The sequence below is a fragment of the Homalodisca vitripennis genome, chromosome 3 (genome assembly GCF_021130785.1).
Source record: "Homalodisca vitripennis isolate AUS2020 chromosome 3, UT_GWSS_2.1, whole genome shotgun sequence".
NCBI classification, from domain to species: domain Eukaryota; kingdom Metazoa; phylum Arthropoda; class Insecta; order Hemiptera; family Cicadellidae; genus Homalodisca; species Homalodisca vitripennis.
This window is the reverse complement of record NC_060209.1, coordinates 27,966,517-27,979,962: the sequence shown is the minus strand read 5'-3', so window position 1 is coordinate 27,979,962 and position 13,446 is coordinate 27,966,517. Positions and strand designations below refer to the sequence as shown.

Here is a 13,446-nt window from a genome sequence, read left to right as displayed (position 1 = left end):
ATTACTCCATAAAAACTAAACACAATAAGGCGCTCACGGAGATTTCATCCAAACACTGCAAACACAACATCGGGCGCTCACGGAGGAATCGTCCGGTCTCGCACGGAAGTAGACCTCATACTGACAGATTTTGACAAAGATAAGCGGGGAGGCTATTGTTTCGCTTCCCCGAAAGATGCTCGTGAAGTACACTGCGGGAAACTACTGCCAACATGAGAAAAGTAGTACTATTTTTAATAATAAAAAATACACAGGAGGAAAACTCCGTTTAGCGCCGATGTAGGGTTAACAGATGAAACAGTAAACAGCAATTGATTTCGAGAGACTCGAACAGCTTCCAAATCGAACACGTTATATTTTAACTGACCATCGATATAATAGTATAGATAATTGCTAAAATAATCGATATTAGAATATTTTTCAACTCCAAAATTACGTCAAATTTCGTTTTTTACGGACAGTGCCCATTATCGGTAATAACGCTGATGCTAACTAATCACGGGCAATATACGTCGTCATGGGTAGCCAATGTGCTATGTATTTTCAAGGTTTACAAAAATATTTTATACATTAAATTTAATTAGTTTGTATAATCTTTCACATTTTATCACCCTAAAAAAAACCTATAAGAAATATTAAATACATATAAATTTAATTCAAACTTAACTTTTTTATAAGAAAGCAAAACAAGTGTTTTGCAAAAAACAATTTCATATATTTTTTAAGTTTTCAGCCATAATAGGATTTGACACATTCTTCACTTTACTAACAGAACAAAAAAGGAATTGTGAAAATGTGTTGAATAACATTATTTTGTGGAAATGGCTACAGCACTTGCAGATCTAATAATTACAATCCAATTATTTCCTCTAGTGAAGAAAGTTAGCACTGAATTGGTAGCAGTCGAACCATAGCTGTTGCAGATGTAACAGAAGTGACAACATGACAAGACATGACAAGCATGACAAGCATGACAGACATGACATCATCCCTGAACTAACATACATGTATGTAACAGTCAACACACAACACAATAAGCAAACAATATAAGCATGTAGAGATGCCTTTTGATCTTTTTGTTTACAATTTGGAAACTTTATTCATTTTGATTCTAGTAAAATTATAATATAATTGACTATATTGGTGCAAAATGCTCTACTTTTATTTATTAATATTACAGAACGTTTGATTTAAATGTTAATAAATAATAAATATGTAAATGAAGTCATAGATTAACTCTAGATTAATCTGATAATTAGTCATGTGGAACCACAACTTGTTCTTTAGCTAAGCAGAGGCAAGGATTTCAGTTGCCTGTGCTCAAAAATATTATTGATTAACCTTAGGAATATTCTACGTGGCTATTCCTTTCCAGACACAGGAACTCTACATTGTTTTATAGATTATGTTTACTACTTTTGGCTTTTAAAAATAATAAAGTAAGTGCAACAAATAATTAAATTGCCATAAATTGAAACTCATTTCGAGGTATTTCTAATCTAAACTCGGAACTTAATGACAAGTCTTTACTTTTTCTGTTGAGAACAAGAGGCTCATATGTACCAAATTTCATTGTTGTAGGACATCGTGAAATTTAAAAGAGAAATATAGTTCTTCTAGGAGTTTTGCACTGGAAAGGTTTATTTCTTTGGTATAATGTAGTATTAGACTTTGTAAGCTAGAGAACTTTGTATGCTGTTATAACAGTGTTAGATCTTTTTTGCCTGTAATAAGATGACATTTATGATTACAGGCTCCATTCCCACGAGCCTTGGAGGAAGCCTTGTATGCATACTGCTGGGCTCTCAACAATACTACCTTACTGGGTACTACAGCAGAGCGTATTGTATTTGCTGGTCAGTAATATATTGTAGTCTGTGTAGAGAAATCATGAAATAGGACTCTTGGATTTTTCCATTCATGAACAAACCAAAATTGTAACACCACATCTTAAGTTTAGTTAAGTTATGACTTTTTGCTTCTAAAATATGTTCATGAGCTACAATCAGGGCGTTATCATCAACGTACATATACAATTTATAATTAATTGAACTAGTTATCTCATTTACATACACGGTCTGTTCAATAAATATCGGGACTGGTTTGATGTATCCTCAACAGAGCGGTGGAGGGGGATCTGACCAGTTGGCCTCGGTAGAGACGTCCCCCACCACTTAGTAGGGGCACTTTAATTCACTAGCCTGCGGGCATGCGTTGAAACAGGAGGTGGATTTTTTGTGACTTGTGATTTTTGTATGGTGTCATGGAGTGGTCATGCAACGCAAATTCTGCTTTAAACTCGGGAAAATCCGCATTTGAGACCCTTGATCTCATTAAACAGGCTTATGGGATGTTTGCTTAAGTCGCACAAGAGTTTTTGAGTGGCACAAAAAGTTTAACGAAGGCCTGATGCTCGTCGAAGACGATTAGGTTGAATGCCTGATGACCGCTCGAACCGATGCTCAGATGGCAAAGTGTAAACAGTTTTGGACTCTGACAGGCATTTAACCATCGCCCTTATTAGTGAGGAGACAAGCCTTTCAGTTGTAACCTTCCACCCATTGTAACAGAGAATTGAGATGAGGAAATTGTGCATAAAACTGGTGGTCACAGGTGGAAATTTTGCAAGAGATTTTGGACTGCATCCAGGAAGATGAAGATTTTATCGGCAATGAATCGTGGATGTTCCAGTACGACCCAAAAACTAAAAGTCAAAGATCAGAATGGCACACACAGGGGTCCCCATGTCCCAAAAAAGCTTGGATGTCAAAATCAAATTCAAAACCTTGCTGATTGTTTTTTACGACCAACGTGGCATTGTTCACGAGGAGTCCATGCTTACTGGAGTGACTGTAAATACTGCATTTTACATGTAAGTACTGACACGCCTGCAAAATCGTGTAACGCGCATGCAACTAGCCATTGCGAAGAATTAAAAATTTCACTATGACAGTGCACCGTGCCACTGTGCGATTGTTGTGCGGCAGCTGCTGGCGAAATTCAGCATAGCAACATTGCCTCACCCCCCCCCCCCCCCCTACATCCCAAATCTGGCTCCACCAAACTTTTACTTGTTTCTGTGGATGGAAAGTGAGTTCAAAGGACATCGGTTCGGCTTCATCGAGACTGTTCAAAAGGCGACAACAAAGGTTCTCAACAGCATTACGGAAACAGACTTCCAGTGGTTCTTGATGAGTGGCAGACGCACAGAACTAAGTGTAACGATGCAGGAGAAATGTATTTTGAAGATTATTAATTAAGTAATTGTAATGATACCTGCAATCAATTTTGATTTTTGTTGAACCAGTCTCGATGCTTATTGAACAGACCTGTATAACAAGTATAGTATAGGTCCCAAAATATTTCCTTATGGTACTCCTAAATTTATAATTATTATTGTTCCATTGCTATAAATGTCATTGATTTTCACAATTAATTTCTATAGTGTTTTCTAAATAATTTCAGAACAAGTTATTTTATTTTTCCTCGATTCTAATTATTTCAAGTACTTAGAATATTTACAATGCCTCAGAGAATAAAATGCTTTAGGAAAGTCAATGAATGCAATTACTATAATTAATTAAGTCTTTTGTTATACAATTTATTATGGATAAAATTTGAAAATTCGAAGCATTAACAACGTTTTCAAACGTACTAAGCTATTTTCGATGCATTAACGTTTTCAAACGTACTAAGCTATTTTCGAAGCATTAACTAATGTTGTAATATGATATCTCACAGCAAGTCTATTTTTACTTTCATTGACCTAAAACGTACGTAAATTTAAAGTTGAAGATCCAAGGTTTCATATAATACTGTAAAACATTCTATAGTTACATTTCCAATTGCGTTTTGACATGTAATTTCCGTTTGTCACGTTGAGAGTTTACGTTCTACACGATCGTGAGTGTCGTTATTGAAAAGAGTGTATTCTTAGCTTTTTGAAACATGACTTCATTAGCCAGTAAGCAAATAAATCTTTATACGATAGTTGTTTGAAAGGGTTATGTTTGTTTTGTAAAACTTAATATGTGTCAAAAATATCTTAATTAAATTTTATAATTTTTTTCTTTATCATTGTCTGAAAGTAGTGAAAATTATATCAAAACAAAGAAGAACTGCTCTTAGCAATAGTATCGTTACTGCAGACGAACCTAGCATTTTGTTTTTGTTCTGCTGCACAATAGCTGACTCAGCTAATAGAGAAGAACTATGCATCATCTAATTGCCATGTTGATTTCTCTGTAGTAATTACATCATTGCCAATACTAGTGTATTGTTTACTATTTATTGGGATCTTTTAGACATACCATTGTTTATTGGGTATAAATAAATGTTTGTGTATTGTTTTTTAAATATTAGTAAAGTGGAAAATGTAGAAGTTTTTGTAAGGTTTTGAGAATTGATTGGATTTTTATGTAACAGTAGGTAGTTCTATGTTTATATAGGTTCAAAATTTAAATTTTGAGTGAATAATTATTGTACATTTCACAATGAGTGTTGATTTTAATAGTAGTGGCAATCGGAATGTACTGGGTAGTGAATCAAAAGGCAATGTTACTTGGTAGATATGATGAAATCATATCTTACTTGGATGAACCTTTGCCAAATTAATTGTGCCTGATCCTATTGACGTGGAAAAAAAGTAATGATGATATAAATACATTGTTGTAAATTTATGTAAACTTCTATAAATGCACTTTCTATAGAAATAATTTTTGGATGAAAATACAATTGTTAAGTTATAAAACATTTGGTCTTTATTTCCGAGTTTTTACTTTTTTAGCTTTTTTACCAAAGAAACAAATTTTATACAACTTTAACTTTTATAAATGCATTTTTGTTTTTACATATATTAACCCTTAAAAAATTAATTCATCCAATAAAATTCAGACTTTCACGCAAAATAGTGCAATACGAGATTTTCACGGATATTGTAGTTTTTATAGATACATAATTCATAAGTACCAAAAAACTATTCTTACTTAAATTTTTTTGATAATTTGTGAGATATATTTTAAAACTTGCATGTTTTAGGTTTATTCAAATAAATTTAACACTGCCCTTGAGGGTGCTGAACATTGGAGAAAAGTTTATTCTTTACTAATTTGTTTTATATTAATAAGTTTTTTAATAGTAAAATTAAATTGATTCAATATTTAATTCTTTTTTTGTAAACTACATGTATTTTTAATGACACTGATATTAAAAAAATTGTTGTATCTTGAAAAATAGATGAGCAGTGATTAATATAGAAAACCCTTACAAAATCGAAAAAGTGCCTGATATTTTGGGAAAAATATTATTACCATAATGGTTTCTGTGAGAAGTATGTATTTTTTATCCATGAGAAGTAATTTTTTTAGAATAAGTTTTAAATGACATATATTATTTGTTGTTTCAAGAAAAGTTATGTTTTTCAAGTAACTAAAGTGAAGTATACTAAGCAATTTAACATGTTATTGAAATGTGGTGTGGCATGGACTTTTTATGCAAATTACAGTAGTTCTCTACAGATGTTAAAAATAAAACTGTATGTATTACTTTTTAAAAGCATTTAACAGTAAAAACATACAAATGCAATGTATTATTTACAGGAGACTCGGCTGGGGCTAACCTGGTGATAGGGGTGGCTATGAAATGCATAGAGCTAGGTCTGAGGCCACCAGATGGACTGTTCCTCGCTTATGTTCCTGTTGTCGTGTCCTTTGTTCCCTCTCCGGGCCGGCTGCTGTGTCTCATGGACCCCCTGCTGCCTTTTGGCTTCCTTATGGGCTGCCTCAAAGGTAGTAAAATAATATACAGTTGGAATTAAAATTTAATGCTAATATGTGAAGATTAAACTCAAATATCTACCTGTAATTCACCTATGAATGAATGAACCTTATTATGAACCTCAAAATATTAGGAACTTGGAAGGGAGACGCAACTAGTTCGTTAACTTTTTGAGACAGTTCATTGAAGGAGGAGCTCTTCTTATTGGAAAAACTGTTTTCTATTATTTTCTATAAAAGAAAACTCACAATTGCCCAATAATTTCAATTTTGGATACTTGAAATTATTTTTTAGATACTTGAACATGCATTAGAAACAAATCACACCTTTAAAAGCTTCACATTATTAAAAAAAGTCCATAAACAAGAAGAACTCTACGCTTATGAAACATTATACATACAAAAAATATAAAGATATAATATTAAATAATGATTTTGGACCGATTCAAAATTCGCCCTTCCTTTAAAATGTAACTAAATTCTTTTCGACCCAAACTTTTATACATATATTAATATTTATTTTATTTTACTTTTAATTATACAAATCTTGTATTGAGCTTTATTCAGCTAATAATTGTTTAAATTGTAATATTTATACTATATCAAATTGTTGATTCACACCTGACGATGGCATCTTAGATGTCTACCTCGTGTGAAAATTAAAATTATTGGACAGTTGTGAGTTTTCTTTTATAGACAATTTTGTGACATTGTTTGATGAAAAAAACAGTCCATTTATCAAAATCCTTAAAATGTTCTCTACTCCTCTTGTAAGCATGAGGTTTTCATGATGTCTTAATAGCTGATTCTCATATCGAAAAAGACTAGTATTCATCAATTATAAGAATCCCGTTGGCAGGTATAAGAGCTTGCTTCTCCTTCTTTCTAGGTAACTTGACTAAGATATAGTGCCTGATATTTTTCCTCATGGTGTATGTAGCATTGAAACTCGACTGCAAGGTGCCTCCTACACTACATCTTACCCATCCTGAATATCCTGTCTCTCTGGAAATAGCGGAAAAGTCCTTTTAGGACTAAGTGAAAGGTTTCCTCAGCGTTTTATCTGAGAAAAAACCCCTAACTGTTTTTAAACGTAAAACATTATACAGTAGTGCTTGTTATTCATTGGAATTGTTTTGATAATTAATTTTAAAAACCAATGTAATAAGTTTACTAATTATTTTAGCTAGATTATAATAAAAATGTCACCCATTTTGTGTTTACTTAGGTATTTATATTAATGTTTATATAGGGTTTAACACACTTGTTAATACTTGGAAATAAATGTTTTCATTGATTATAATAATTACAACAAATTATTCAGTATGTACAAACTTCAGCCTCTGGTACAAACTTGTTTCTTTACATGTAGCATTTGAAAGAGGCAGCACTCAAGTCTACATTACAGTTACACATGACTACTTCCTGGTGTATTTACATTTCCCATATTGTTAAATATTGATACATGAGTACCAGTGCCAGATGCCATTACCGAACTTCTAAGCAGAACTTCTAATTGATCATTATTTACAAACTCATTAATTGTAATAAGACAAAAACTTAAACGCTTCAACACTACTTATCAACACTGAAAGTAGACTAGGTAAAGCATGGAATGATAAATTCATATTTCATATTTCACTCAAATTTTCTGAATAGACATTAAAGTAAACCAACTACCATCAATATCCTCTCACAAAAACAAAAACAACAGCTTTTCGTAATTAACACTTACGAAAAAAATGTGTACACAAACTATCTGCAATACAGGACACTAGGCATTAACATATAGTCCACAATTTCTTTCCTACTTATATGTGACATTCTTCAAAACACATAATAAAAAGGACAATGTCTCCTGAAAAGGTAATCTATCAGCAGCCCTGTTTCAGAATGGAATTGATGAACAGCTTAATCTTTTTACTTCATGTTATTATGAATAAGAAAAGTGATAGAACTCTACTATAAGCTGTCGTGTTATGATTTCAGCGTATGCCTGCCCACCTGATGTGTACGCCGCGTCTCTCGCTCATGAGAATAAGTTACGGCGGTGCAAGAAGTCTAAGAGCGATACGCTCACCAAGAGTAACTCTTCAAGCGAAGAAAGCTTCGAGGAGCTCTCTGCGTCTGAACTGCTGGAATTGGACAAAATTTTGGGTAAGCAGATCTTGTTTTCTCTTATGGTTTTAAAATTCCATATTGTTAACAGTGACATAAAAACTTTGATTTTATGACGTGATTTATGCGTTATTGTTTTCAAATCTATGTAGTTGAGTTATCTTTAATTTTCAAACTTAGTAATATAAATAATTTGTATATTTACACTTTTAGGTCCAAGGATTTTAAGACTTTTCAAGCCAATACACCAGTCAGTTTTTACAAAAACTTTAATGGTTTACAAAGAAAAGTATATTTTTAATAGCAAGAGATATTCAAATGATTTTCAAAATTTTTATTTGCATGAACTAGACAGTACAAATTAATACTGTTTCTGTAGAAAAAACTTTTTATTGACCCAAAAGAATATGTGATGTTTACAAAAATGTATTATTTTTGTTTTACCCAAATTATGCAAGTGATGCTGTTTGTGGAATTTTTTTTCTTTTGTACACTGTGATGAATAGAACTGAATTCTCAAACATTTAACGTTTAAAATGATTAAATCAGAATTTGCCTGAATAAAAGTAAATTATTGAATTTTTGTAACTTAAAACCCAAACTACTGATGTATTGTTATTTGTTCTTAGTTGTGTTAATTTGTTTGTGTTTTATTTATACACAAAGCGTTATTTTTTACTGTTAAGTAATCAAATGGATTTTAGATTTGATAGATACTTGTGGGCCTGTATTTAATATTGCTTATCCATTTTATTTTATTCATCATGTTCTTGTAAATGGTTATAATATTGTAAATGGTAATAACCCTCTATAATTGGTATGTGTGTGTGTGTGTGTGTGTGCGCATGTGCTTGTATAATAAGAACATTTATTCATTTACCATTGTTTTTGTCAGCACCAAATATTTAATCAATTATTCGCATAAGACATATATCATGTTGTATAATTTCATATACCAAGCAAAATTTTCACTAATTTGTCTTGAATTCATTATTGGACGGCAAAAAATTTGTTTGTCTAAGCTGGCCATCTCTTTAAAAATAAAAAATTACTTGCAAGATTACAATCTATAAAAACTTTTATTTAAAAATAATTGCATTCTGTGTAAATATCTAATGCAAAAATGACAAAGTAAAGTATTTATAAAATGGTCATAATTAAAAAAATTTAATTAAATATTTCCAGATGTGGGCTACCATAAAGATAGGGAGTAACTACTTACAAATGTAACTGCTAGTTATGAGCTGATGAAACAGCAATTGCAAAGTTACAAATTTCAATTTAATTTTATAGAAAAAGAAGGGGTGAATGCTCATTCAGCGCCAGAACTTGAACTGCCGCAGGACGCCGTGAGTCCAGGACTGCCACACACCGCATCACACGCACTGCAGGCAACATTGCCACCGCCATTACCGGCACTCTCACATCTCTCACATCCCGCTCCCGCTCTCCCAGTATGGACGTCAATGAGAGGTGATGAATAATAATAATGCATTCAATCCGAATTCACTAAAATATGAATAAAAAGTTTAAAAGTCAACACTTAAGTTTTATGTTAGTTGTAATTACTTGTATCATTTATGGGGATAATCAAAGATATGCAAATAGTGAAATTAAATCAAGCTGGTAAAGCTCAAGATTTAATTTAAATAGCATTGTTATCAATATTTATTTGCATATCTACCATACAATTGAATATTTGTAAATAGTAAAGTGACTATGATATTAGCAATATACTATCTTTTTTCATTAAAACACTGAAAACCAATATTTATTACTAACATTATGATTAATAACGATGGAACTTACACTGGATCAACACTACTATTTAACCCTCCAACTGATAATAAGAAACTCCCAGAATGATACACTGGTTTTTGTCTTTGCGCAGCAAATTAAATATATTTTAAAATATATTTTTCGGATATTAACCCTTCCCGCGCTACGGCAATTTGGGACGCACCATACCCAAACGCTACATATACCTCAAAAAATTTTTTTACATACAGTCAATGCTAATGTTGTATTTGAGTTTGTTACCATATAAAAAGACTTTTGGGAACGAAAAAAGTATAATTTGTTTTAAAACGTTTATTTAAATTATAAAACAATATAAATACACAAAATTTAACGAAATTTTACTATCGTGTATAATATTATATTATAGTATATTATATGTATAGTATGTATATTATACAATTAAAATAAAACATTAATGGGTATAAAAGATCTAAAATTAGCCATTATGGTGTTCAAGATAACGTCAACGTTTGGTACGTCTTGAAACACGTATCCGGGTGCAGGTTCGGCCGGGCGGTGCATGTCTCGCACACGTAAATGGTCTCCTTGCGTAAACCGTTGCGTGTACATACAACACATCTTCCCAATATGTCAAAAACCAATTTTACAACGTAAACACAACAGTTCCACTCGCAGTCCGTGAATGAACTAAACCGGCGAGTTAGTTCGTCAGTAGCGCTAGTGTCTAGCAAAACAGGCAGTGGCATGGGTAGTGCGCCGCCATTTTGCAGCTTGGAGAAAAACCGGGAGGCGGGGACAACTATTACTGTGCTTTTCTATTGAGGGATATATGCTCCAGCAGTTGCTGCACTCCACCGGCAAAACTGGGAACTACTTACTCCCAATAATAACCTCAATGTTTAAAAGCGAATATATTTGTCAACAGCGTTTTGAGCAAAGTAAATATTGGCGGTTATATTTGTCAACAACGCGCGAAGGGTTAAAAAAATGTGATAAATGCAAAGTAATAAGTGTCATGTATCAATTTTTTTGTTAGAAACCAGAGAAATATGTATTGTAATTTTTTTGTTTTCTAAGTTTCGCTCTTTGTAACTTTCACATGACTTGATATAGTAAAATACTGTAAATGTACAAAATATACACAGTTTTCTTGTGAACAAAAAAATAATAACATATATACTTTTATTTACAACACAACATTTTTTTATCAAAATGTAAAGTATGTATGTACTACCTTTTTTTGGCACTATACATCCATATTGGTCTTTGATGAATTCTTTCGGCTAGAGGAATATCAGATAATGATGAATTGTTTTGACTGTCACTATCAATTTTCACAACCCAACTTACATTCCATCGGTTTATAATCATTCAGGCTACGTGACAACAAATCTGACAAAGAAATATCATCATGCACTTTATTTGCCGATATTTCACTTTCATCATCAGAACTAATATTTTCATCATCAAATAGTTCTCTTATATAATTTCAACAATGAAACTTGCTCATTTCATAACATAACAATCAATTATATACAGCTAGCCTACATAATAACCTAGCAACAGTAGCAACAAAGAACGTCAAGGCCGTGCAGCGCGTCACCAGCTGTATAGTCCGTCAGCTGTATGCTGTACGGCATTTGGGTCATTATCAGCTGATAATGATTAATATTAAGAATATAAACCATATGAAATGAATTGGTATTTATGAGTAGAGGATTCAACTGGTGCAAGTTATGTCTTTATAACTTAAACGGTTTTTGCGTAATAATAGCGGATAGTTGACTGACGGCTGTGCCGAATTTATCAGTTCACAAGTGGAATTGATAAACGCCTGTGTCTTTGGTCATCAGTTAGGGGGTTAAGTAGTAGAATAACATCTTATAAAAGGTTTTTTTTTTGTCATTGGGTGTTAAATTTTATTAGAATTATTATTCTACAATAAATTAGAGCTAAACAATTTTTAGGACTAAAGTTGTATTCTGTAATTTTAGTGGCCTGGAAGATGACCCGTTATTGGAGAACATGATGTTGCCGTGCCCCATGGACATGCTCAAGTTCGACGTGCCTCATGACCCGTACCTCTCCCCCTACTGGGCTAGTGACGTGGTACTTAGCCAGTTCCCTCCTGTGCACATTGTGGTTAGTAAATGATCAATTAATGTATTTTGTTATGTATATTTTTAAGCAGTTAACGGAGGCAGGTTCATGTCCCATGGAAATGCTCAAGTTTGACCTGTATATCTTTCCATACTGGGCTAGTGACATGGTTCTCAACCAGTTCCCTCATGTGCACATTGCTTGTAAGTGGTTAACAACATTGTTGGTAAGTGGTTATTGGAATTGGTTAACACCTTAATGGTTTGTAAAAAATATCCAAAATCACATTATTTTCCTGGAACTTTTTTAGTTTGATTTTTGTAGGATTGGTTTTCCTAGTTAGGATGTTAAGTATTTTATAGGTGTTTAGGTAATAAAAGTCATTAAGTAAGATGTGAAAGTTTTATAAGTTTATTTTTTTAAGTGTATTATTAAACAATAAAACATATTTTGACTTATAGCTGGAAATTGTTAAAGTATTAGCAATTTTAATTAATATTGAAAAAAATTTCAGATTTTACAATTTTGTAGTTTATTTAGCTATGCACTATTTTTGACCCATTTTATAAATCTAATTTTTTGCACGTTATAAAGTTAAATATAAATATTTATTACTATAATCTTAAAAATATTCAAAAAGTTTACTTTTCAAAAGAAAAACTAATAAGCATTTTTAGTCATATCTTTAAATGATATGACTAGAGCTGGCTACTTAAAGTGTGTAGTCAGGCCGTGAAAAATAAATTTCATCCTATCATTAAACTTGAAGAGTTGGAAAGGTGCATAAATCAGAATTGAATTGCGTGTAGTTCATGCAGACCAGAGCATTGAAGAAAGTCATTTACTTCTAAACTAATGAATTTATTCATGGTTATGGAAGTAAATAAGATATAACTCATTATGGCTGCCCAATTGAGATCACCATTCAGGATTTTATTAAAAATGTTCACAATATAGTCAATCAATCAATAGTGAAGGAAGATTGCAATGTAGTAACTCAGAATACAAATTACAAGCTAACTGATGCCTTAGGTATCTTAAATGAATTGAGTGCATTCCATCGTACGCACAAAACTGGCCATAGAAAGAGTCGTGTGTAATGGGTACTGCAATTGCTGTCGATTGACTAAAATGAATTTGAATACAAATTTCAATTCAGAATTCAGTCAAAGTATGCACAACACACTAAACTTTATGTGTTTATAGTTTTTGACTTTTTTTGGTTTTTATAACTGGTTATAACTGAAGGTAGTGAGTGGTATAAAACAAAATAAAACCACCTACCATAAAATGTTACAACTCATGTGTACCTCATGTGTTGGTATTGGTGTTGTTTCAGACGTTACAAATGGATCCTTGCTTGGATGACTGTGTGGAATTTGCCAAAAAGCTGAAGAGATTGGGAAACCCTGTCAGTCTGGATATATACGATGGCCTTCCCCATGGGTTTCTCAATTTTGTTATGGTTAGTATGGATTGTATTAACCTTTGTATGTTGGTGGCCAATAAAATGTATGACCCAATGTTTGTAAAGTTCCATAAAATTATTGTAAACCACCAGATCTGCTAATGTAATTTAATTTTTTATTATGAAGCTTATAAGGAACAAATTTTTAATTCAAATCTCCTTTAGTAGCTTCCCATCATTCCTTTAGTAGCTGAGGTGTAAAACCCAAATCACTGAGAGCTCTGC

General features: G+C 32.4%; 1 protein-coding gene across 1 annotated transcript in view; it reads left to right on the top strand.

Annotated features, from left to right (window-relative positions):
- Positions 1–13,218, top strand: part of LOC124356720 (hormone-sensitive lipase-like) — a 45,981-nt gene extending 32,763 nt beyond the window's left edge. Inside the window, exons 7-12 of the mRNA XM_046807891.1 lie at positions 1,754–1,856; positions 5,598–5,786; positions 7,764–7,931; positions 9,186–9,365; positions 11,648–11,795; positions 13,093–13,218. Of these exons, the coding sequence (XP_046663847.1) occupies positions 1,754–1,856; positions 5,598–5,786; positions 7,764–7,931; positions 9,186–9,365; positions 11,648–11,682 (675 nt within the window). The 3' untranslated portion in view covers positions 11,683–11,795; positions 13,093–13,218. The remainder of the gene's footprint in view (positions 1–1,753; positions 1,857–5,597; positions 5,787–7,763; positions 7,932–9,185; positions 9,366–11,647; positions 11,796–13,092) is intronic.
- The last annotated feature ends 228 nt before the right edge of the window (positions 13,219–13,446 follow it).